Source organism: Pelobates fuscus, chromosome 13 (assembly GCF_036172605.1).
Source record: "Pelobates fuscus isolate aPelFus1 chromosome 13, aPelFus1.pri, whole genome shotgun sequence".
Taxonomy (NCBI): domain Eukaryota; kingdom Metazoa; phylum Chordata; class Amphibia; order Anura; family Pelobatidae; genus Pelobates; species Pelobates fuscus.
The window spans coordinates 78,874,492-78,898,448 of record NC_086329.1 but is presented as its reverse complement, the minus strand read 5'-3'; the positions used below and the strand labels follow the sequence as shown (position 1 = coordinate 78,898,448).

General features: G+C 41.5%; 1 protein-coding gene across 1 annotated transcript; it reads right to left on the bottom strand.

Moving 5' to 3' along the window:
- Nucleotides 1-292: 292 nt before the first annotated feature.
- On the bottom strand, nt 293-23,129 carry ATXN3 (ataxin 3). The gene is made up of 11 exons (XM_063439235.1): nt 23,051-23,129; nt 20,966-21,130; nt 16,488-16,532; nt 16,258-16,343; nt 11,414-11,480; nt 9,692-9,779; nt 8,405-8,534; nt 8,006-8,175; nt 6,080-6,197; nt 5,495-5,574; nt 293-2,892 (listed from the first exon to the last, which is right to left on the bottom strand). Exons 1-11 carry the CDS (start codon nt 23,072-23,074, stop codon nt 2,801-2,803), a joined length of 1,065 nt encoding a protein of 354 aa, XP_063295305.1. The 5' UTR covers nt 23,075-23,129; the 3' UTR covers nt 293-2,800.
- Between the last annotated feature and the right edge of the window lie 828 nt (nt 23,130-23,957).

Sequence of the window (23,957 nt, the reverse complement as noted above, 5' to 3'; positions counted from 1 at the left end):
TTCCATGTACATACATACATACACACTCTTTACATGTACGTTCATACAGTTCTAACATAACGTGAAGTCAAACAAGCAAGAAACAGACTCTGAAGTCTTTTCCAAATTAATCTGTGGCCTTTGATCCATCATGGAAGCTAATAGTCTGCTTCTGGACACTCACTTAACCCCTTAAGGACCAAACTTCTGGAATAAAAGGTAATCACGACATGTCACACATGTCATGTGTCCTTAAGGGGTTAAAGGACCACTATAGGTACCCAGACCACTTCAGCTTAATGAAGTGGTCTGGGTGCCAGGTCCATCTAGGGTTAACAATTCAGCTGTAAATATAGCAGTTTCAAGGAAACTGCTATGTTTATATTTGGGTTAATCCAGCCTCTAGTGACTCTCTCATTGACAGCCTTTAGAGGCGCTTCCCACTGTGAAAATCACAGTGAGAATATGCCAGCATCCATAGGAGAGCATTGAGAATGCTTTCCTATAGACTGACTGAATGCGCGGGTCTCGCCGCGCATGCGCATTCAGCCGATGAGGTCGGAGGGAGGAGCAGAGTCCCCAGCCCGGCGCTGGAGAAATTAAGCCTTTAACCCCTTCCTCCCCCTAGAGCCTGGCAGGGGGGCGACCTATTAACACTATAGTGCCAGGAAAACGAGTTTGTTTTCCTGGCACTATAATGGTCCTTTAATGATTGCAGGCTGTAGAGAGCTGCGAATGAACAATAGGCAGGACATTCCATACTAGCATTGGGTCTTTAAGAACCAGATTGTGATCCATAAGGAGTTATCAATGTGCCTGTGTTTAGGACGCAATGTGTTATTTTAAATTATGGTTAAGGAATGTTTTTATATCATAAAAAAAAGCCCAAGTAACTGCCTTTCCTGCTTTACATATGGACTTTATCAAATCCTATACAAAAGGACTTGGATCCAAACCTGCACTGGACTTGAAGGACCACTATATGCACCCACACCACTTCAGCTCAATGAAGTGGTCTGAGTGCCAGGTCCATCTAAGGTTAACCCTGCAGCTGTAAACATATCAGTTTCAGAGAAACTGCTATGTTTACCTTAGAGTTAATCCAGCCTCTAGTGGCTGTCTCATTGACAGCCGCTAGAGGCGCATCCGCTCTTCTCACTGTGAAAATCACAGTGAGAAGACGCTGACATCCATAGGAAAACATTGAGTAATGCTTTCCTATGGACTGATTGAATGTGCGCAGGGCTCTTGCCCGCATGTGCATTCATCGCTGACGTCGGAAGAGGGAGGAGAGTTCCCCAGCGCCAAGGGAGCCCGGCGCTGGAGAAAGGTAAGTGGTTAACCCCTTCCTCCCCCTTCAGCCCAGTGGGAGTGGGACCCTGAGGGTGGGGGGGACCTAAAGACCCTATAGTGCCAGGAAAACAAGTGTGTTTTCCGGGCAGTATAGTGGTCCTTTGAGGTTTGTGAGCACAGAAATGGAGATTAATTAAAACTACAATGCTCGTGGTGCTTTAGTAACTAAGGATAGCAAAACATCATGGGTGTTGCAGTTCTGCAATCGTTGGGATCTACTTCCTGACCAAGCATGCTTTATGGGGGACTGTAAAAAGCACTGTACAAAAATGTGCTTATATGTAATGCAGTTCTTGCAAAACTAAAATAACTATGGGCATGTATGATTCCACATTATTATGCGACAGCCACCTGCTCACCCGTGAAGCACAACTTCTCGCATATTTTTCCTCCACCCTAGGGTTAACGGAGTACCACTAAACCACCTGACCCACTAAATCTCTTCTGTCCGCCTCTGGCTTGCTTAGGGTAATGACAGCCTGACATATTAAAAACTAGTGCAGATAGTCTGGCATAACGTAATGTCCCCTTTGTGTTATAACAATTTAATATTGATGCCTCACACGGACAACTATTCATGTTAACTGCTGCATGCACTTTAAAAAAAAAAAATGTAATTCTTTATTTTGAAACTATATGATCATCACTCCCTTCTAAGTCTGAAATAATCACAAAACAGACATATTTACATCGTCTTCAAAGGGGAGTGGAGGGAACTATCTACTCCATCACATAGTATCAATTATAGCCAATGGATGGTGCTAGAGTCAAGCTGTAAAATGTAGTCATAACAACAAAAATCTTTTTTTCGTATGGAAACCATTTTATAAACAAGAGAGAAAGCACTGTCACCCCTGCTGGACCACAACTATAAAAGAGGATTTAACTTCTCTTCTCATCACCGGATCACGAGAAATACTGTACTGTAATTATAAATCCATTTGAATACAGTGTTGACATAAAAAAAACATGAGAACAGCCGTAGTTTGTAAACCGCGTTAAAAGCAACAAAAATCAGGAGGGACAAAACATGTTACGGAGAAATGGACCACTGACCCTCCGAAAACAAAAAGGTTAAACTGAAAAAGGGTAGGTTAGTATGTATGTGTGATCGGGACTATTGCTTGGCATGCCGCTGCAGAAATGGTTATGGTTAATTTGGTCACGTTGACATTATCCTTACAGCAAGTTTTATTAAGCAGAGTTGTGTTATGGATAGATCTGTGTATAGCAGGTACAAAATGGGAACGGAAAAAGAAAATGCAGGTCCAAAGGCCATTCTGGAAACAAACCTATCTATATATGAAGAATAAAAAAAAAAAAAGAAACGACATTCATAAAAGCATCAGGAAATATCCCAAGCAAACGTTATTCAGAACGTGGACTCAATATGTACATCCTCACTACCTGTGTGACAGAGGAGATGGGTCACACAGGGACAGCATGTGCACAGGCTAAAGGGATTATGTCATTTCTCCTCTGCAGGTTTCGAGTTGGTTCCAACTTTATCCAGAGACATATTCATAGCAGCCTTCAGCACGTCTTCATTCATAGATGCATCTGGTGGGAAGTCAAGGAAGCAGGTATTACAGACAAGATGCTACGTGAGAATTGTCAGGAATTTAAAGTGAATTTTAAATTTAAAGACAAAAAAAAAGTAAAACTAAAAAAAAAAAAAAAAAACATTCTACAAATCAGTTAGGCTTCCAGTTCGAATAGTTCGGCCATAAATGTAAAATCCCCTTTGCATTCCCTGCAATTCTGACTTCATTGAATAACAATCACACAGTAATTTAACACTGCCCCTATTGGACCTATTGTCTCAGTTCAAACTAAAATTAAGTAATAACCAGGGCAAAATTTTTTTGAGCCAGCATATGGTTATAAACTTTAACTGCAAAATTAATATTCATACATGAATTTGTTTGTTACATGCTGTATTTTGTATAATTAAACCTACATCACAACTGCCCTCTGAACACACGATTCAAACTAATTAACCTACTTTTCTCAAGACTCAGTTGTGTCAGGTTCAGCGCTGTATCTTCCGCGAGGCTAACAAGGCATTTGCCTTGGGCGGCACTTGCCTTGGGCGGCACTTTCCAGGGGGCGCCGCCCCCAAATGCCCAGACAAATGCCTTGTTTTAAGGGGGCCCAAGAGCCCAACACCTTTGGAATAAGACGTCACTCTGGCTCCCGGCATTACTCTGCGGCGCGCGAGGGAGCTGAGTGTGAAGAGCTCAGCACCCTCACTGCCTGCTTTGCGCGCCCAACCACCTGGGACAGAACTGGCCTCCTGCATGCCTGCCTGCCCGCCTGCCCATCAGCCCCACTGGTCCACAGGTGAAAAATATCCACCCAGCTCTCCCAAAGGTAGGGAGGCTGGGTGGATTTAAATTAAAATAAATAACAGTAATCTGTGATTGTTGGGGGGAAATGTGTGTGTGTGTCGGTCAGTGAATGTGTGTGTGTGTGCGCATGTGTGTCTGTCTGCAAGTGTGTGTATATCTGTTAGTGTGTCTGTCAGTCAGTCAGTGACCGTGTGTCTGTGAGTGAATGTGTGTCTGTATAGCGGTCAGCGTGTCTGTGGGTGAGTGAGAGTGTGTGTGTGTGTGTCTGTGTGAGCGTATGTCTGTGAGTGATTATGTGTGTATGTTAGTGAGTGTGTGCGTTTCTGTCAGTGAGTGTGTGTGTCTGTGTATCTGTCAGTCAAACCGTGTTAGTCTTTAACCGGAAGAGGTGTGGTCTTGACAGGAAGGGGCAGGGCAAATTAAAATTAGGGGGTGCCCGAGTTCAGTCACGCCTAAGGCAGCACAGATGCAAAATACACCACTGGTCAGGTTGCATATTTAGCTGTATATATGAAGAAGAATAAAAAGTGATGAACATTAGTCATCAAATTTAAAGGGTTACTCCAACGTCCATGGCCAATTCTGCTTTTAGAAGTTCTTTGCAAAAATTAAGTCTATAGTCAACACAAACTGCACGCTGGCTACAACGGTCATGGGCTTCACTGGAAGATCACCTGCAAGGGGAAGTTTAAATGTCCCCTCCCTCCCCACATTTTCAGTATTTTGCGTTTTGTTTTTAAATATATTTAAAGCCCTCCCTCCTCTTCGTGACTCAGAGTGCATGTATGCTTTCCAAGCCTAGTAAAATTGTCCAATCAAAAGCTTCCCTATGAGAAACATTTGATTGGACACAGCGTGACGACAGAGAGGGCATGGATAAAGAGCACAAAGAACCTTGCCGAGGTAAGTTTTGTATAATTTAAATGCTTTTAACATAAAAAAGGGGGTGGGCAAGGGTAAGACGGAAAAATGTTATAGTAAATATACTGAAAAAAACTGTTATAGTAACGGTTTAAACTTTCACACATTTTGCAGTTAATGGAAAAATAAATCTCAGCTTGAATCAATTTACAGTACATACAGAGAAATGTTCCAAGCCCACTGTGGGCTTTCCCAAAGGATCATGGGAAAAGTAGGTTAATTAGCTGGCAGTTACCCATCTATGCCCTTTACAATTTGGGAAGTCAGAGTGTAGATGTATTATTCAAAATCAATCGGAGCTGTACAAAAAGTAAACAATTAAAAAAAAAAAAAATGCATTAACACATGTAACAGCATCATCAATTTTATAATAGCAACACCTTTAACATCATAGATCTGCTTTAAATGTAACTAATTACAGAGCATGGTAGCATTAAAAAAACAAAACAAAACATACGCAGTGGATGAATACATTTACTAATGCACAACTTACACTCAGAATAAAACACCATAAACCTTACTTTTAAAGTAACACCATCATCACTATAGCACACTGCAACATGGAAGAGGATAAGGGTGGATGGGGCAGGGCTACCAGTGTACTCCTGGACTTAACCATTACGTATTTCTTTAATTTCAGAGGAAACGGATACCTTGCATGTAAACTGTGCCAACAGAATGAAAATTCTAATGTGGAAATGAATTTAAATTATGCATTTGCATAAATAAATACAGGATAAAGCCTGAAATAATTATAAGATGCTACCATGTTATATTTGCATGGCAGGTGCAGGATAAGATGTGCTTCAATCAACGGAAGGCTGGAATGTTGTAGATCTGGGTTATGTGCATTCAAAGAGTATTGCTAACCGTGAAACACGAACAGATACCTGTGTCGTTTGTTAGTGTTTTAGTAGTGTCTTCAGTTGCAGCCGAGGTCGGTGTGTCCGTCTTTAACTGCTGCTGCTGCCTTAAAGAAAAAACTGTGAATGTGATGCATAATCTTCAATGCAAATAAATCCAATTAGCACACAGCCAAAGCAGCCCCATAAGAAAACATCACTTCCATTACAAAATAAGCCAAGATTATATGAATTTATGCCACTCTCATTATCAGGGGGAATAAAACTTGGAGCCAAAACGTTAGCCTCCAGGTGTTTGATTTATTTGCCTTTGCCATTGGCTCATAGGACCACGTTCTTAGTCGTTCAGAGAATGCGGAGTTATTCCCAAAACTTGCAAAGTATTGACAAGGGCTCTGCAAATTTTAAGCCAAATATTGTGCAGTTTAATAATTTTTCCCCAATATGGATATTTTGGCCTAAAACCAGTAATTCAATTGGCAATTCTTAGGGAATAATCCTGGCAAGGGAGAGATTTAATAACTTCCTTGGTTCACTGCCAAAACCCGAAGCTCAGACTGCTTTATTGTTTGTGGTTTCCATAGGGTGAAAATAAAAATGGGAGGGAATTACTTCTCAAAGTACATCTGTCTCCTTCGTCGCAGCTCTTCTGACGAGAGAGAGTCACTGGTCTCGGACGATTGAGGAATGTTTGGTGACAGAGAATCTGTAAACTCGCTTCGATTGCCACCTGAGGACCAACACGATGACTTCATTAAAAATCAAAGTAAACCGTATAAAATAACATTAAAAAGGACACTCCATTGCCCAAATAGGAGACACAAATATACAATTATAATCACTGTTTAGTAGATATACCCCAAACGAAAATAATCATGCATTTAAATATGTATTTTTTTCATTAGGGGGATATCTAAAAACCACTTGCAAAAACTGCAGAACCTGTCTGAAATCTTTGCATGCTCCTCCTCTTCTAACCCCGCCCACACATTCTGTGCTGTCCAATCAAAGACTTCCCAATGCAGTTCAATGAGAAGTCTTTGCAAGGCAGGTGCTCTGGGCAATTGCTGCCTCATCAGTGTAGATCTACTTAGCTAAACCACCATTTAGTAACAGAACCGGTTGCCTGACTGACAGCTGGGGGCTCGGAAGGGGTGTCGCAAGGATGAAATCTGCACTTTTTGGACTATGAAGAAAAGAATAAAAGGACACACTCTTCCCATCTAAAGCACTTCAGCAAGCTTGCTAGATGTTCTGTATAAAAAGCAATTCTGGGGGCATGTTCTAAAAGTGAGCAATCACCGTGGTCCAATGTAATGATTGTGTTTATTGTTCAGATTTACAGCCTTGTCCTACAATTGTTGATCATACAGAATTCAAAATGTGAGAACACGCATCGATGAGCCAAAAGGGATGTTATTCCAAAATCTAACAGTAGAATCAACACATATTCCTAAGCGTACTGCTAGAATCAATAAAATTATGGAATCCTCTAGAGATAGATAGATATAAAGGTACGCTATGGGTGTATTCAAGATTACTAAAAATGTCTGTGTTGGTGGTATATAGAGTCATATTGCAATTGGCAAGCTGTTCTTGGATTGTCTAAGACACTGTAGTCTCAATAGCTTTGACATGGTTACAACCAATGAAAAATAATGTTCTGATGAATAATCTATGGCTGCTCATACAGGGTTTAATTCTAAACCAAATGATGTGGTCTGGGTGCAATGACCCTTTAGTGTTAACCTGGCAATCTAAAGCATTGCTAATTAGTAGATGCAGCTAACTACTTTATAATAGCATGGCTAACTACAAGTCTAGAGGTTGTCTTGCTGACAGCCACTAAGAGGGGCTTCCGCTAATATGACCGAGTTTCACTTGGACATGTGACGGCTGATTACCTAGGGAAACATGGGATTTAATATTTTCCTATGAGAAGCATTTGATTGGTTTTGCGTGCGGCATTTGCTGCGCATGCACCTGTGGTCTCCAATGCTTTTCTCACCAAGTGAGTCTCAAAACTGGAAAAACGAGAAGTAAAAACCATTGATATTTATTTTTTTTTAAGCTTAAACGTTGGGGCCCTGAATCTAAATAGGGACTAGGAAACTATAGTGTTTGTATTAACAAACGCTATAGGGCACCTTTATAGCCCAATGCGAAACTTGTGAGTTGGAGAATATTTCTTAGATCATCTATTATTGGTGCAGTTTTGCCACTTGGATTTAATTTGCAACAATTCAGAGTTTAGTGAATTACCGTAGCGTATGATCATACCAACAGCATGTCGGATGGGCGTCAGGCACATTACATTACAATTACTTTAACTCTATGGGGTGTTTATTCACTTGAATGAATTCCATGTCAGTGTTTAAACTGAATTGCAAACTTTGGGCTCAAATAATAAAGCTGTGACTGTAGCAGAGTTTTTCCAAATCAGCTATTTTAGCCTCGATTGCGCAACTGGTTTGCAATTCACTCCAATTCAGTGTTCAATGAATAAGCCCCTTAATAATATTTATCATTAATCAGCACCTTGCATGCTTAACTGAATGGCTCTGCGCAAATCTGCTTCTTCATCTTCCATATCAATCTGCTGCCGACTGAGAGCTAGCGCTTTCTGCAGGTTTTCCTCATCCTCATCCATCATGACAGGTGCTTCGTATAAGGGTTCTCCCTCTATGGCCTGCTCCTGCATTTGCACCCTGTGGATCAGAGAACAATATACAAATCTTTTGACATGCTTACAGAAAATCATGAAATCAAAAGGCACATTAGACACATGGGTGAGCAAAAGATCCTGGAGATGTTAATGCTAGGGACTCTTCTTGGAGAATCTGGGGCAGTTGGCAGGAGTGATCTGTATTTCTAACGAATGCATTCAGATTTCCATCATGGTTAAGTGTCGATACACAGAATGAGTGCTAGCCGTACCTTCTGTCTCTTGCTGCTGCATCCTCTCCTATGAGTCTTGGTCGCTGAAATTGCTGTACCAGAACCATTTGGAGAAGCTGATCTGCTTCACATTCCGGGAGGTCGCCCTTAACTACAAATATGGAATAGCCTGCAACATGCAGTGTAATAAAGAACGGTTTAAGGAAAATTGGAAGATTCATAAATAAAGACAAAACAGGTAACAATCGCTCAACATCTACAAGGATGTCTGCAAAGACGAGGAAAAGGCTGGGATTCCTCTACCTCCTGTGGTTTTCACTCAGAGCGCTGTTTATATTAAAGCTTCCAGCTTTGTATTGGAAGCTATACAGAGAAATGCACACACGATTGGAGGTTATTTCATTCATGAAAAACATGAATGAAATTACTCTTAAGAGTAGTCAAGAACGTTGTAAATAAATGTGTTTTGCGTAATTGGGGGGCGATGGAAAAAAACATTTAAAAAAAAAAAAAAAAAGCAATTGATTGACCAAATGCTGTGAATACATAGGGTCTCTGTCTCCACAAAGGGTTCAGGAAGACAGAGATGCCGACCCTACATTGTACAGCAGATTGATCGCTATGTAATACCATCCTCCATAATGGTTATTGTAATTATCACAATTGTAGGACTGTACCTATTACCTTCCCTTCCCCACCCTCTTCTTTTCTGTACCCTCTGCTCATTTTGAAACTACAAGTTGAAAAAAAAAAAAAAAAAAGTCAATAAGCACAAGACTACCTTATATTAATTCATTCATGTTTAATTCATGAATAAAACTACTAACTGTTGTGCATGTCTGCTGTAAGGCTCTTACAAAATCCACTACAATCTTGGGAAGTGTATGGGTTTCAAACACTGAACAAGATACCAGTCTGAGGGAAAACCATGCACGACATAAAGCAGAGGCGTGAGGACATATAGTAAAACTGTATGGACAATAGAACAAAGAAGAGAGAAAGAGAAACAGGGATTTTCTTGCACAATAACCTATAGAAATGATATTAGTAGTTATGGTATCTGCAGTTTTTTCTCAATGTCTACAAGGCACGAGGGGACTTTAGATGACAGATGCAAATGAAAGAAACGTTCAATTGTAATTAGTAGAGTTTTTTTGTAAAAGCAAGCTAGATCAGGTCTCATGTTATGATTTATGGTTTGGCAATATGAGCTCTAGAAAAATGATTTACGATGAAGGTTTTCTGCATTACTCCATCCCCCATGGTTTGTTATTTGCTGTGGCTATATATATATATATTTTATGTATGAATGATACAAACACTTACCTTCTTGTTGCAACTGGGCTAGAAATAGTGCAAGGTAAGTGTCTGATATTAACTCCGGATCCGTCAACAGAGAATTTAAATTAAACCACTGGAACAAAGGGAAGAAAACCTTAATTGATTAAACATTTTATCATATAGTATCACTTGTGATTACACAGTCAGTTGTTGCCATGTAAATGTCTGGGCTTACTTCCACATGTGTTCAGTTTTAATAGTAGTAGATAATAGATTTATCATATAGTTTCCTAGATTTGCCATAAATAGGAAGCAAAGATAACTCTATCAGGGTTATTCACTAAAGTGAGAATTTAAAGTGAATTTCAAATTTAAAGGGACACTCCACCACCCAAATACAAAATAAAAAAACCTCAGTTCAGTAGATATACCCCCAATGAATGCTTGCATGTATTTAATATTGCATTTTTTAATTGGGGTATATTTAAAAAAAAAATGCTTGCAAAACCTACAGATGTCGTCTGCTGTCTTTGCAAGCCCTCCCCTTCTAACGCAGCCCAGACTTTCTGTGGCTGTCCAATCACAGACTTCCCAATGCAGCTCAATGACCTGTTGTCTGCTTTAAAACCAGGGGGTGTAACAAAGTTCATTTTTTTTATTGATACTTTGGAGAGAGTTCAGAGAAGGGCTACTAAACTGGTTCATGGATTGAAGGATGAAACTTACAAGGAAAGGTTAAAGGATCTTAACATGTATAGCTCGGAGGAAAGACGAGACTATATTTAAAATTAGAAAAACGACTACAACAAGAGGTAATAGTCTTAAATTAGAGGGGCAAAGGTTTAAAAATAATATCAGGAAGTATTACTTTACTGAGAGGGTAGTGGATGCATGGAATAGCCTTCCAGCTGAAGTGGTAGAGGTTAACACAGTAAAGGAGTTTAAAAATGTGTGGAATAGGCATAAGGCTATCCTAGCTATAAGATAAGGCCAGGGACTAATAAAAGTATTTAGAAAATTGGGCAGACTAGATGGGCCGAATGGTTCTTATTTGCCGTCACATTCTATGTTTCGATGTAATTTATAATAATAATAATAAAAAAAAGTCAATGTCTATTAATATCTGCACGTAAAGTATTTCAGCAAGTTCAGGTGCTTTGGGGATCTGGAGTGTCCCGTTAAAGTCACATTAGCCAAAATGGAAGCATAGCTGACTTAGAATTTTTACAGCTCAGCTATTTCGACCATAAATTTAGAATTCACTTTGAATTCTCACTACTGAATAACTCTATATGACAACAAGCGCTGCACAAACATCACATTATCACGACCAGGTCAGTAAGCAATGAAACACTAGAATACTTAACAGTTCTTCAATGCTACCAGAGTCCACCCACCCACACTTTGTGTTTTTTTTTTTTTTTTTAAAGAAAATAAATGCATTTCAGTTTGTCTGCCCTTTAGTTCTCTAAAGCATGGAAAAGGGACAGATCTCAGAAGGCAGACACGGGAAGTTATGACATGATGTTCTTTCATCATGAAAAGAAAGACGTGTGTCTGCAGGTATCCAAGCAGCACAGTGGTGGCAGCTCTCTAGATGTTTTAGGACTATGTCCCACTTCAGTAGGATATTCAGGTATCTCTAACACAAGAAGCCCTGATGGCAGATCTCTGAAATAAAGGCAGCGGCTACAATCTGCTATTTTAATAACTATCAAGCATTGAAGATCACAGCATTAGAATCGGAGGAATAAAACAGAATCTTACCTGTTTTCCTAATTTCCGGACTGTAAACCAGTGTTCCTTATAATTACAAATAAAGGCTCTTTCATTTCTGTAATCACAAACATTATATTACACGTTCATGTATCGCATAATATATTCCATTCACTTATACACAAGTGATTATATCTTTGGATTAGCTGTGCGACATACAGTCCCAGCATCCCCAATGGGGACTTGCCTACAGGGAGAACTACGTACTAAGGGCTGTTATTGAGCTTACTTGCAAGACAAATGTTGTGTGGTTCAGTGTTATAGGAAAAATGGGAGGCATATTGCATTTTGCGAAAGTTAAACAGTACTGTAATCTACATTTAAATGTTGGTTTTGGGGCGTATTCGCTTGCTAGTGATTTGCAGCTGGTTCATATAGGCATATGACAGGAAGAAAAAAATCCTCCAAATGATCAGGCTTGTAGATTGACCACTAAATCAAATAACTATGAATATGTCAGGCTAACCAAATGTATGGTGCAGTGAATAAACCTATTTGAATTTAAAATCAGTAGTTTTCTGCAATGATAAATCAAGCTAATCTATTCACAATAGGGCAATGAATAATGATAAATACAGCAAGAATAAGTTATTACATTGCAAAAACACAGTGAGTCAGCTACATATGGTTACTTTACTAAATGTTAGGCACACATACAATGTTTTATTTGTTTTCTAAATATATATATTTTGATTAATTTTCAATTACACACACACTTGATGGCATCCAACAAACCTTAAACCTGCAAAAATGTATCTTATGAAATCATTTTGATTAATGTTAAAAATAATACACAGAATAAGACATCACAAAAAACAAAACCTCACTCAAAACCAGACAAACAAACCTAAGTTATCTGCGGAGAGGAGGAGGGTTTACCAATTCAAATTTAATAAGATAAAAGACACAAGAGGAGAAGTTTACTGCTTAAAGGACCACTATAGGCACCCAGACCATTTCAGCTTAATGAAGTTGTCTGAGTGCCAGGTCAATCTAGGGTTAACCCTGCAGCTGTAAACATAGCAGTTTCAGAGAAACTGCTATGTTTACATTAGAGTTAATCCAGCCTCTAGTGGCTGTCTCATTGACAGCCGCTAGAGGCGCTTCCGGGCTTCTCAAAGTGACAATCACAGTGAGAAGACGCTGGACGTCCATAGGAAAGCATTGAGAAATGCTTTCCTATGGACTGACTGAATGTGCGCGCAGCTCTTGTCATGCATGTGCATTCAGCGGATGATGTCGGAAGAGGGAGGAGACTCCCCAGCGCCGAGGGACTCCCCTCCCCTTAGAGCACAGCGGGAGTGGGACCCAGAGGGTGGGGGAGGGTGCACATTGGCAGCTGACACACACTCCCAAGTGGAAGCCCTCACACAACCGGTCCAAAGCCTCTTTCATACAGTGGCATCGCTGGAGGCAAGACACCGCCGTAAAGATATCCGGATCCGGGGAGCACCAGAAACAGAGAGCTCAGAAGCCCTACTGGACTTCGCGCACAAGGTGACACGAGCAATGGGGGTCAGAGAGAAAGGAGACTCAACGCACTTTGTGGCAGCCAACGGACGCACCCAGAGACATCGCGGGACACAGCAGTGAAATCGGCCATTATAGCCTGTTTCATGAATTGACACAGTGTACAAGTAGACACCCGCAGAATGACAGTCTACGCGGACTTACCATTCTCAGTCCTGCTGGCTAGTCGCAGGTTCCTGCCCATCACCAAACTCCTGAGAGAACACAGCATCAGGTACTGATGGGGAGTCTCGGGAACCCTAGTAGTGCCACAGGGGGGTGAGGTCCTTGTCCTGTAAGCCTCTGATGACTCAGCAGACTTGCTGCAGAAACTTCAGCTGCCTTCTCTGGCTGCACTCTCCCAACACAACAGAGTGCTGGAATCCGGGGATCCCCGGCGACCAAGGTCTGGTGCAATGGAAAACAAAGATACTCCCAGGCTGCAGAGCCCTCCATAGGACTGCCCATACCAATGGTCTTTAGAGACCTTCATACAGCAGCGACATATCCTGGGATCCATGGTGTCCTGTTGCTGTACAGTTGCGGACAGAAAACTAGACTTGTTTTATCTGCCACCACTTGTTTTAGGTTTAACCCCTTAAGGAAACATGACATGTGTGACATGTCATGATTCCCTTTTATTCCAGAAGTTTGGTCATTAAGTCTTATAGTGCCATAAAGATTATAAGAGTTATATTAGCATTGTTGAAGTATTGTAATTCCTTATACGTCTCTTATTGATTTAACTACCATTTCACCAACGTATACCAATGTTTTATATGAATCACATTTTGTGGAACCACTCCCTCTGCAAGCACTTTCCTTAATAATACATAAAAAATGCACACACATAATTAAAAAAAAAATGCATTGCAAGAAAAGAAAAAAAGAAAATTTAAATTCTATGACAATAGCTTTAAATGAAGGTAAGTCTAGGTGCTCATTAACCACATTGCCTCCCTCTGTGATCATAACTCATCTATTGTATTGAGAGCCACTGACAAGCGCACCCATCTGTGTTTTTTTTTTAATTGCAGTTCAGTTAGGGCCATTGTGCCTTGCATCATGTTAATTACAATGAAAACATCCATTGGAATATTACATCGGTTGAAAGGGCAGACATTCAAAGCAATTCTTGGCAAAGTTCAAAATGTGGAGCAGTCACCATAGCAACAGAATGCTCCTACTGAATGCATAAATTGGCATAGGATTTCAGCATATCTATGTATGGGCTTAACTAAGGCTATGTGTTTACATACACAGTTGGCACATTGGCAGCTGTGTGAGAGTTTTCTTTACAGCTCTAAGTCATTAGTTTCCATAGTGAACCATTTGGTGCTTTAAGCACATGCACTCAAGAGCCAGTCGATAAGCTGGTTGGCTGACATAACATTCAACAGAACAATAACGTAAACCTTCAAACTGCTAAAAGAAAAAGAATAATCACCCATGAGCACTGATTCTAACACAAGTGCAGGTTTGATATTCAATTGGAAATCAAAAGGTGAAAGTCTTGATTTAGCACTGGAGTGTTCCCATATTCTGCTTTCAATAAGAATAACCTGTACAGGAAGTTTCTTACAATGACCTCACTGGTCATCTGAATTGCCTTCGTGATGAATGGGAATAGCACGTTTATCAATCTCCAGAACGATTTCCTTTTGGACATGTATCAATACTTTAGTAGCTGATGGACCCGTGTGTCCATAACTTACATGAGAATTCATTTAGGTTTATGATCACCTCTCATCCCTCAATACAAGCCTTAATTTGAAAGTGTTGCTTTAATGAGTAAAGAACTAATAAAAAAAAAAGTGTATATAGTTACATAGCTGAAAAGAGACTTGCGTCCATCAAGTTTAGCCTTCATCACATATATAAGTGTATTAAAAAAGTCTGTCTCCCCTGCATGCCTACATGTACGCTGTTGTGACGTTTGTTACTGTCATTTACCCATCTGCACACTAAAAATAAAATAAATAAATGTATAAAAAAAAAAAAGTGTTTATCAAATTCTCTCATTTATTTTTTTCCCTAAATAAACTATTCTGACCTAAGTTTTGCAATTCACATTTAAAGGGACATGCATCTCTTGTCAATTATTTATTAACTAAAATCATATATGCACCAATATACAGCATAAAAGAAGAAAAACTTGAAAAGTATGTAATACACGTTTATAAACTTACTATAAAATTTGGTCAGATTAGATATTTGGACATGCCTTTCAGTTAGCTACAGCCCATTAATGACAGTAAAAGGGTATCACTGCAGCAGCAGCAAATAGAAACCCAACACTGGAGCCTGATCTGTATGATGACACTGATCACACTTCCCCATTTTCTCCTCCTGTCTGAAGGTTGCAAGGTGACAGTATCTTCCAACAACACATGCATAAATCTGTCAGGCATTCTTAGTGCACTTTTCCAGCATTCCTAGGGATAGGACACTGATTGGATAGATAAGTGTCCACCCAGGTGTGGGTTTGGAATGCATAAGAAAAAAGAAGCAGGTAAATATGAAAAAAAAAAAAATATTTACCTTCTTTTTCAGCCTAAAGAGTGAGGCAACAATCTCATTCAAAGCTAAGGATTTTGAATGAGACAGCTGTCTCAAAGTGATGTGTATCCCTTTAATAAAGTGAGCAGAGTGATTCACATTGATATTAAACATTAAGAAATCTGCATAAACCTGACACCCCACCTTGCAGGTGAGGGATGCAATCTAAATATATATTTTTTTTTTAAAAACTGCCTTTAGAGTACTAAGCCAAAGATTAAACAGCTTTCCCAGTCACACGGTCCTGGTTTCTATTTTTCTTTCAAAATTTGGTTATGCTTTAAAAAAATTTTTTAAATGGACCTGTTTTAGAGCTATTGTGTAAATAGAGACACTTCCCCTTTACTATTTCTATGGTATTTCATAAAGATAAAAGGTTTTGAAATACTCATGTTGACGGCTTTGGAATTTCATTGAAATTCAGTTAAAAAGATATAAGGCAAAGTAGGAACAAATTTATGGTATGAGCCACGCTAATGCGGACAAAACACTAAACGTCTGACGTCCACCATTGTCAGTGACAATTTTTGGAAAAAGCATTTGCTCTCAAAATAAAAGCAGTTCTATAGGGGATCCTGCAGTCTCTCAGTATACAGCACAGACTGACTCTCATGCTTGCACAAGAGACAACAGTGATGAGATCTCCTGGTGGATGAGACACTAAAAGGTGAATATAAACAATTATTAAATATCTCACAACAGTTTCTTTTATTCAAATATATAAAAGGGTATTAGCACAAATTGAAGTATTCTGAAAAAGATCTTACATGGGATCGATTCCAAGCATCTGATACTCTGGACTGTTGAATAGAATTAGTTCTAACCCCCACACTCTTAAGGCATCGCTTATAACCTGTGTAGAAATAACAAACCAATGAAAAGATCAATGCCGTGGTAATGCACGGCGTTATCATTTATAATTAGTGGCCAACTTGCCTGCAGAGCTTCGGAAGACAGAACTAAAAGGCAAGGTTTTATTAAGTGAATCATAACTCACCTGGATGGAAAAGAACCCACTGTCGTCCATGTTTCCAGAGGGTTGCTGTAAAGAGAGCAAAAAACAAAAACCCAGAAAACAATTAGCAACATATTCTTATATATAGCGGTAGTAGAAGATATATTCACCACCCACTAAGAAATACATGCAATAGACAAAATTCTAGCTCACACATATTTAAACTCTAAGGATATGTACTTATACCCCTTTAAAAAGTTCTGCAGATCAGTGTTTAAGATCACTTCATTACAATCCCTCAATATCTGTGCTCTAGCACTGTAGCAATCCTGGAGAGCTGTGCTCTAGCACTGTAGCAATCCTGGAGAGCTGTGCTCTAGCACTGTAGCAATCCTGGAGAGCTGTGCTCTAGCACTGTAGCAATCCTGGAGACCTGTGCTCTAGCACTGTAGCAATCCTGGAGACCTGTGCTCTAGCACTGTAGCAATCCTGGAGACCTGTGCTCTAGCACTGTAGCAATCCTGGAGACCTGTGCTCTAGCACTGTAGCAATCCTGGAGACCTGTGCTCTAGCACTGTAGCAATCCTGGAGACCTGTGCTCCAGCACTGTAGCAATCCTGGAGACCTGTGCTCCAGCACTGTAGCAATCCTGGAGACCTGTGCTCCAGCACTGTAGCAATCCTGGAGACCTGTGCTCCAGCACTGTAGCAATCCTGGAGACCTGTGCTCCAGCACTGTAGCAATCCTGGAGACCTGTGCTCCAGCACTGTAGCAATCCTGGAGACCTGTGCTCTAGCACTGTAGCAATCCTGGAGACCTGTGCTCTAGCACTGTAGCAATCCTGGAGACCTGTGCTCTAGCACTGTAGCAATCCTGGAGACCTGTGCTCTAGCACTGTAGCAATCCTGGAGACCTGTGCTCTAGCACTGTACCAGTCCTGGAGAGCTGTGCTCTAGCACTGTACCAATCCTGGAGAGCTGTGCTCTAGCACTGTACCAATCCTGGAGAGCTGTGCTCTAGCACTGTAGCAATCCTGGAGACCTGTGCTCTAGCACTGTAGCAATCCTGGAGACCTGTGCTCTAGCACTGTAGCAATCATGGAAGCCTGTGATCTAGCACTGTAGCAATCATGGAAGCCTGTGCTCTAGCACTGTAGCAATCATGGAAGCCTGTGCTCTAGCACTGTAGCAATCATGGAAGCCTGTGCTCTAGCACTGTACCAATCCTGGAGAGCTGTGCTCTAACACTGTACCAGTCCTGGAGAGCTGTGCTCTAACACTGTACCAGTCCTGGAGAGCTGTGCTCTAACACTGTACCAATCCTGGAGAGCTGTGCTCTAGCACTGTATCAATCCTGGAGAGCTGTGCTCTAGCACTGTATCAATCCTGGAGATCTGTGCTCTAGCACTGTAGCAATCATGGAAGCCTGTGCTCTAGCACTGTAGCAATCCTGGAGACCTGTGCTCTGGCACTGTAGCAATCCTGGAAGCCTGTGCTCTAGCACTGTAGCAATCATGGAAGCCTGTGCTCTAGCACTGTAGAAATCATGGAAGCCTGTGCTCTAGCACTGTAGAAATCATGGAAGCCTGTGCTCTAGCACTGTAGAAATCATGGAAGCCTGTGCTCTAGCACTGTAGCAATCCTGGAGACCTGTGCTCTGGCACTGTAGCAATCATGGAAGCCTGTGCTCTGGCACTGTAGCAATCATGGAAGCCTGTGCTCTAGCACTGTACCAATCCTGGAGAGCTGTGCTCTAGCACTGTACCAATCCTGGAGAGCTGTGCTCTAGCACTGTACCAATCCTGGAGAGCTGTGCTCTAGCACTGTACCAATCCTGGAGAGCTGTGCTCTAACACTGTACCAGTCCTGGAGAGCTGTGCTCTAGCACTGTACCAATCCTGGAGAGCTGTGTTCTAGCACTGTATCAAACCTGGAGAGCTGTGCTCTAGCACTGTACCAATCCTGGAGAGCTGTGTTCTAGCACTGTATCAAACCTGGAGAGCTGTGCTCTAGCACTGTATCAATCCTGGAGATCTGTGCTCTAGCACTGTACCAGTCCTGGAGATCTGTGCTCTAGCACTGTACCAGTCCTGGAGATCTGTGCTCTAGCACTGTAGCAGTCCTGGAGAGCTGTGCTCTAGCACTGTACCAGTCCTGGAGAGCTGTGCTCTAGCACTGTACCAATCCTGGAGAGCTGTGCTCTAGCACTGTACCAATCCTGGAGAGCTGTGCTCTAGCACTGTACCAATCCTGGAGAGCTGTGCTCTAGCACTGTACCAATCCTGGAGAGCTGTGCTCTAGCACTGTACCAATCCTGGAGAGCTGTGCTCTAGCACTGTACCAATCCTGGAGAGCTGTGCTCTAGCACTGTACCAATCCTGGAGAGCTGTGCTCTAGCACTGTACCAATCCTGGAGAGCTGTGCTCTAGCACTGTACCAATCCTGGAGAGCTGTGCTCTAGCACTGTACCAATCCTGGAGAGCTGTGCTCTAGCACTGTACCAATCCTGGAGAGCTGTGCTCTAGCACTGTACCAATCCTGGAGAGCTGTGCTCTAGCACTGTACCAATCCTGGAGAGCTGTGCTCTAGCACTGTACCAATCCTGGAGAGCTGTGCTCTAGCACTGTACCAATCCTGGAGAGCTGTGCTCTAGCACTGTACCAATCCTGGAGAGCTGTGCTCTAGCACTGTACCAATCCTGGAGAGCTGTGCTCTAGCACTGTACCAATCCTGGAGAGCTGTGCTCTAGCACTGTACCAATCCTGGAGAGCTGTGCTCTAGCACTGTACCAATCCTGGAGAGCTGTGCTCTAGCACTGTACCAATCCTGGAGAGCTGTGCTCTAGCACTGTACCAATCCTGGAGAGCTGTGCTCTAGCACTGTACCAATCCTGGAGAGCTGTGCTCTAGCACTGTACCAATCCTGGAGAGCTGTGCTCTAGCACTGTACCAATCCTGGAGAGCTGTGCTCTAGCACTGTACCAATCCTGGAGAGCTGTGCTCTAGCACTGTACCAATCCTGGAGAGCTGTGCTCTAGCACTGTACCAATCCTGGAGAGCTGTGCTCTAGCACTGTACCAATCCTGGAGAGCTGTGCTCTAGCACTGTACCAATCCTGGAGAGCTGTGCTCTAGCACTGTACCAATCCTGGAGAGCTGTGCTCTAGCACTGTACCAATCCTGGAGAGCTGTGCTCTAGCACTGTACCAATCCTGGAGAGCTGTGCTCTAGCACTGTACCAATCCTGGAGAGCTGTTCTCTAGCACTGTACCAATCCTGGAGAGCTGTTCTCTAGCACTGTACCAATCCTGGAGAGCTGTGCTCTAGCACTGTACCAATCCTGGAGAGCTGTGCTCTAGCACTGTATCAATCCTGGAGATCTGTGTTCTAGCACTGTATCAATCCTTGAGACCTGTGCTCTAGCACTGTACCAATCCTGGAGACCTGTGCTCTAGCACGGTGCCAATCCTGGAGACCTGTGTTCTAGCACGGAGCCAATCCTGGAGATCTGTGTTCTAGCACAGTGCCAATGCTGGAGATCTGTGTTCTAGCACGGTGACAATGCTGGAGATCTGTGTTCTAGCACGGTGACAATGCTGGAGATCTGTGTTCTAGCACGGTGACAATGCTGGAGATCTGTGTTCTAGCACGGTGACAATGCTGGAGATCTGTGTTCAAACACTGTACCAATCCTGGAGATCTGTGTTCAAACACTGTACCAATCCTGGAGATCGGTGCTCTAGCTCATATCTTTACCTCACCTGTAGATCTGTGCTGCAGCTCTTCACCAACGCTAGTTGTCTGTGCTCCAGCACTTTATCAACCATGGTTGTCAGATATATAGTTCAACCCCTTTAAGAAATCCTGTTGAGCTATACTTTAGCTCAGGGGTAGGAAACCTTCAGCACTCCAGTTGTGGTGGACTAAATCTCCCATAATGCTCTTATAGCAATAATGCTGGCAAAGCATCAGGCGAGATATAGTCTACAACATCTGGAGTGCGGAAGGTTGCCTACCCCTGCTCTACCCCTACCCGTCCAGGGGATCTGCTCTAACTCACTTATTTACAAATCAAGGATACTGCTGTTATCAATCACCCCTTATTACGCACTAGATATCAGCAATACAGCTCACCTGTTTATTAACAGTAGATAGGAATATGATAACGCAAATGTTAACACCATCCTTTATTGCCTAATAAAAATAACATGGCTTTAAATTAAAGGGCATAAGACATATTCTATGCATCATTCTACCCAAGAAAAGTTATTTTCAGTTAGTACATACATCCCTAAAATAAAGTAAAATTAACAGAGTAAAAAGGAATAATTTTCAAGGCAATTCAAGTAAGATTTAGACCACTATTTAAATGAATTAGGACATGTATGCAAAAGAGCCTAAGTCACCTGTTTGCAATTACTTTTGTTAGCACAGTGTGCATTTAACATTTTAAACTGAATGAGACTTTGTAAAACACAATTAACAAACATCTTATATAGGTTTCTCATTAAGCAATATCTTACTTGCATGAATATCCTGTACTCTTCACTGGCTAAGCCTCCTTCGGCCATCCTCATCCTCTCTTGTTCATCCAACTGCATTGCTATAGAAGATAACTCCACCGGGCTGAAATATTCCCCTTGCAATAAGTTATTGAGACAGTGCTGAGCACACAAAGATCCTTCTTGCTGCATTACAAACACAGAAAAACATGACAAGTCCGTATTTTGCAGACAAAAAACTTTCAACAATTACAATGATAGCTATTCTTTTTATAGATTGTTAATGGCGTAGGATTGTGGTCTGTAGATGGTCTAAGACAATTCTTTAACCACACTTCACAAGAAGTGAAAAATTAACTTGCCATAAGAGATGTTTCTTGCATATCCATAACAGGTGCTTGTGCAACGAGTTTGCTCCCTTTATGATACTAATGAACACCCATTAACTGGTCACTTCTAAACATGTAAGCAAAAGGTGATCTGGCATATTTTCAGAGTTGAGTTTCAAAACGCAGGTTAAAACAATTGCATTGGAGATTTTTGCAGCCCTTTCATATAAATTAAGTCTAAACATAAAGAAGTTGATCAGTGTAAAAGTCAAACTACTTGCCAAGTGATCACGTGCAATATTTAAATTTAATTTTACATCTCCCTGGCTCTAAAAGCTGAAAACATTTATCACTTATTGGAATATGGCATTTATCACATTGACCGATTTCATCAGAAGAATGCACTCATTTGGTACCTATTTGCGTCTGTAGTTATAATGCATATCAACATATTTATAGCTCTCATCCAATTTAGAATAAAAGTTGCCAGTTCACATATTTTATCAATGAAACCATAATTAGGGAAAAAGGAATGTAAAATTGTTGTACATCATAACAAAGCTTTACAACACCAACTCTGCAAATTTTCAACCAGAATTACAACTTATAGTAAAATCACCACATAAAAGTTGAGCGAGTGCTTTTGTTAAAAAAAATAATAATAGCATTTTTAACCATTTATTCCATGGTAAGCAATACCTGCAAAACAAATATGACCCTGTTCTGTAGTTTCCACATCACAGATGACAAAGGATGAGCTCCATGCCCACATTAATACAGTATGTTGAAACTGCTCTGTGTGATAATGTTCCAAAGTGAGCAAAATCCAGGCATCTCTAATGCAAAAGTCGTGGACATTGTGTGCTAAAACAACTGAAAATGCTCAAAAACTTTCACAGATTTCTCACATTTTTTCATGTAAAAGGCACTTATCTTTCACAGCAATAGCAACGACATTTAAATTGTGTATAATTTGAGAGAAAATGTGAAGATTCCTTGCGGACGTATTAGACATAGACATGAAAAAAAAAATCACACAAGAATCATGTTTTGTACAATAGACTGGAAATTGAGCGAATTACTTGGACTAATCTACTTGCAACGTATCCACAAGAACACATACTGCTCTGGTGCTCGCTGTCATTCTATCCTTTTTGTGAAGATGGAAACCATAATTGTTTTTTTCTCATATATTTTTATTGGAATTTATATTGCTCCAAGTTATTCCGCACTGTTTTACAATATTATGTCTTGCAGGGACTAATCCAGAGGGTGTCTACCTGTTTTATTATTAATATTATTGCTATTTATAGAGCGCCAGCTTATTCTGGGGCGCTTTACAATATTGTTACCCGGTTACCCATCCATTGTGCACATGTTGCCCCCTGTTCTCCCACTTTAACAGATGTTAGAAGGAAGCAGGGGTCCCCCAAGTTGCCAGTCAGTAATTACAGTCTGGGTACCCAGGCAGATTGCTGCTTAGCCCAGGCTGGTCCCAGCTGGGGTTCCTGTGAGCTCCCTGAGCCTTGCTATGGCCCTGCACCACAGGATATGAGAGCATGGTCCTGTCTGTGCACCACCTCCACCCTGAAAGGGTTAATCCCCTGGATACAGCCCCCAAAGCCCCGGATGTCCAGTGATCTCAGCTCCTGGGGGTCTCACACACACACTGACTGATCATCATGGCTGCTGCCCCCCCGTGTGATGGCTGCCGGGTATCTCCCGCCATATCTGCCCTCCAGAACCATGTCAGACCAACACCCGGTGCCCAACTTACTTTCTCATGAAATATAGACTCCATGTTTATCTCGGGTCGTGGACCCCGCCCCCTGACGAAAACGTCACCAGCGTACCGGCGTTTGGACAACCAATCAGGAAGCAAGCCGTGTGATCATGTGACCGAGTGGCAGTCAGGTGATTTGGCCGCCTGTCACGTGACCCGCTTTCTACCCATATCTCCCTTCTCTTCCGGCCTGTATTGATGTAGGCAAGCGCCTGGATGCCATGATTGAACCGGGCAACTTCAGTATTCCCTATGGCTCAGCTGTCACTACTCCGTGAGAACAGTGGATTGAAAGTAGAAATCACCCATACAGACAGTGTTATATACTACAGTGAGAATTACCAAGTATTTTAACGTGAATTTCAAAATTTAGGCCACAATTAATGAATTCCAAAAGTACTCCAAGTTATTTCTGTTTTCATTTTTTGGGACTTTTAAATTCACATAGAAAACCAGAAAGAGGTAGTCATGGACAGTGATCTATTCTTTCCTGAATATTTATCAAAATAACTATGGTGAGTCAGTAATTGAGTAGGCACAGCAGTACATGGAATTCATATACAGTAAGAGATCATTCAGTTAAAGGAACACTCCGGTCACCACCTTTATAATGAATGGGGACTTATTGACCTAACCAACCAGCGGTGCGCCACTGTCTGTTCACACTTCATGCATCCTGAAACTCAGGTTCAGAAGCCGGATGTCGCCTGGGTGAACTGCAGCCCCTCAAGATAACAAAACGCCAATAAGGCTCCTGGCACCATAAAGACTTCATATAGATAAAGTTTTGTGACTGGAGTGTTCTTTTAAAGCAGGGGTGGGGAACCTTCGGCCCTCCAGATGTTTTTGATTACATCTCCCATAATGCTCTTACAGCCATAATGCTGTGGCAAAACATCAA

What these genes read in the sequence shown, in the direction of transcription:
- ATXN3 (XM_063439235.1), bottom strand. Translation starts at nt 23,074, where the DNA reads ATGGAGTCTATATTTCATGAGAAA. An exon ending in AGTCTATATTTCATGAGAAA is followed by an intron (nt 21,131 to 23,050) that starts GTAAGTTGGGCA and finishes TTTGTAATGCAG; the next exon opens with CAAGAAGGATCTTTGTGTGC. An exon ending in GTGGGTTCTTTTCCATCCAG is followed by an intron (nt 16,344 to 16,487) that starts GTGAGTTATGAT and finishes ATTTCTACACAG; the next exon opens with GTTATAAGCGATGCCTTAAG.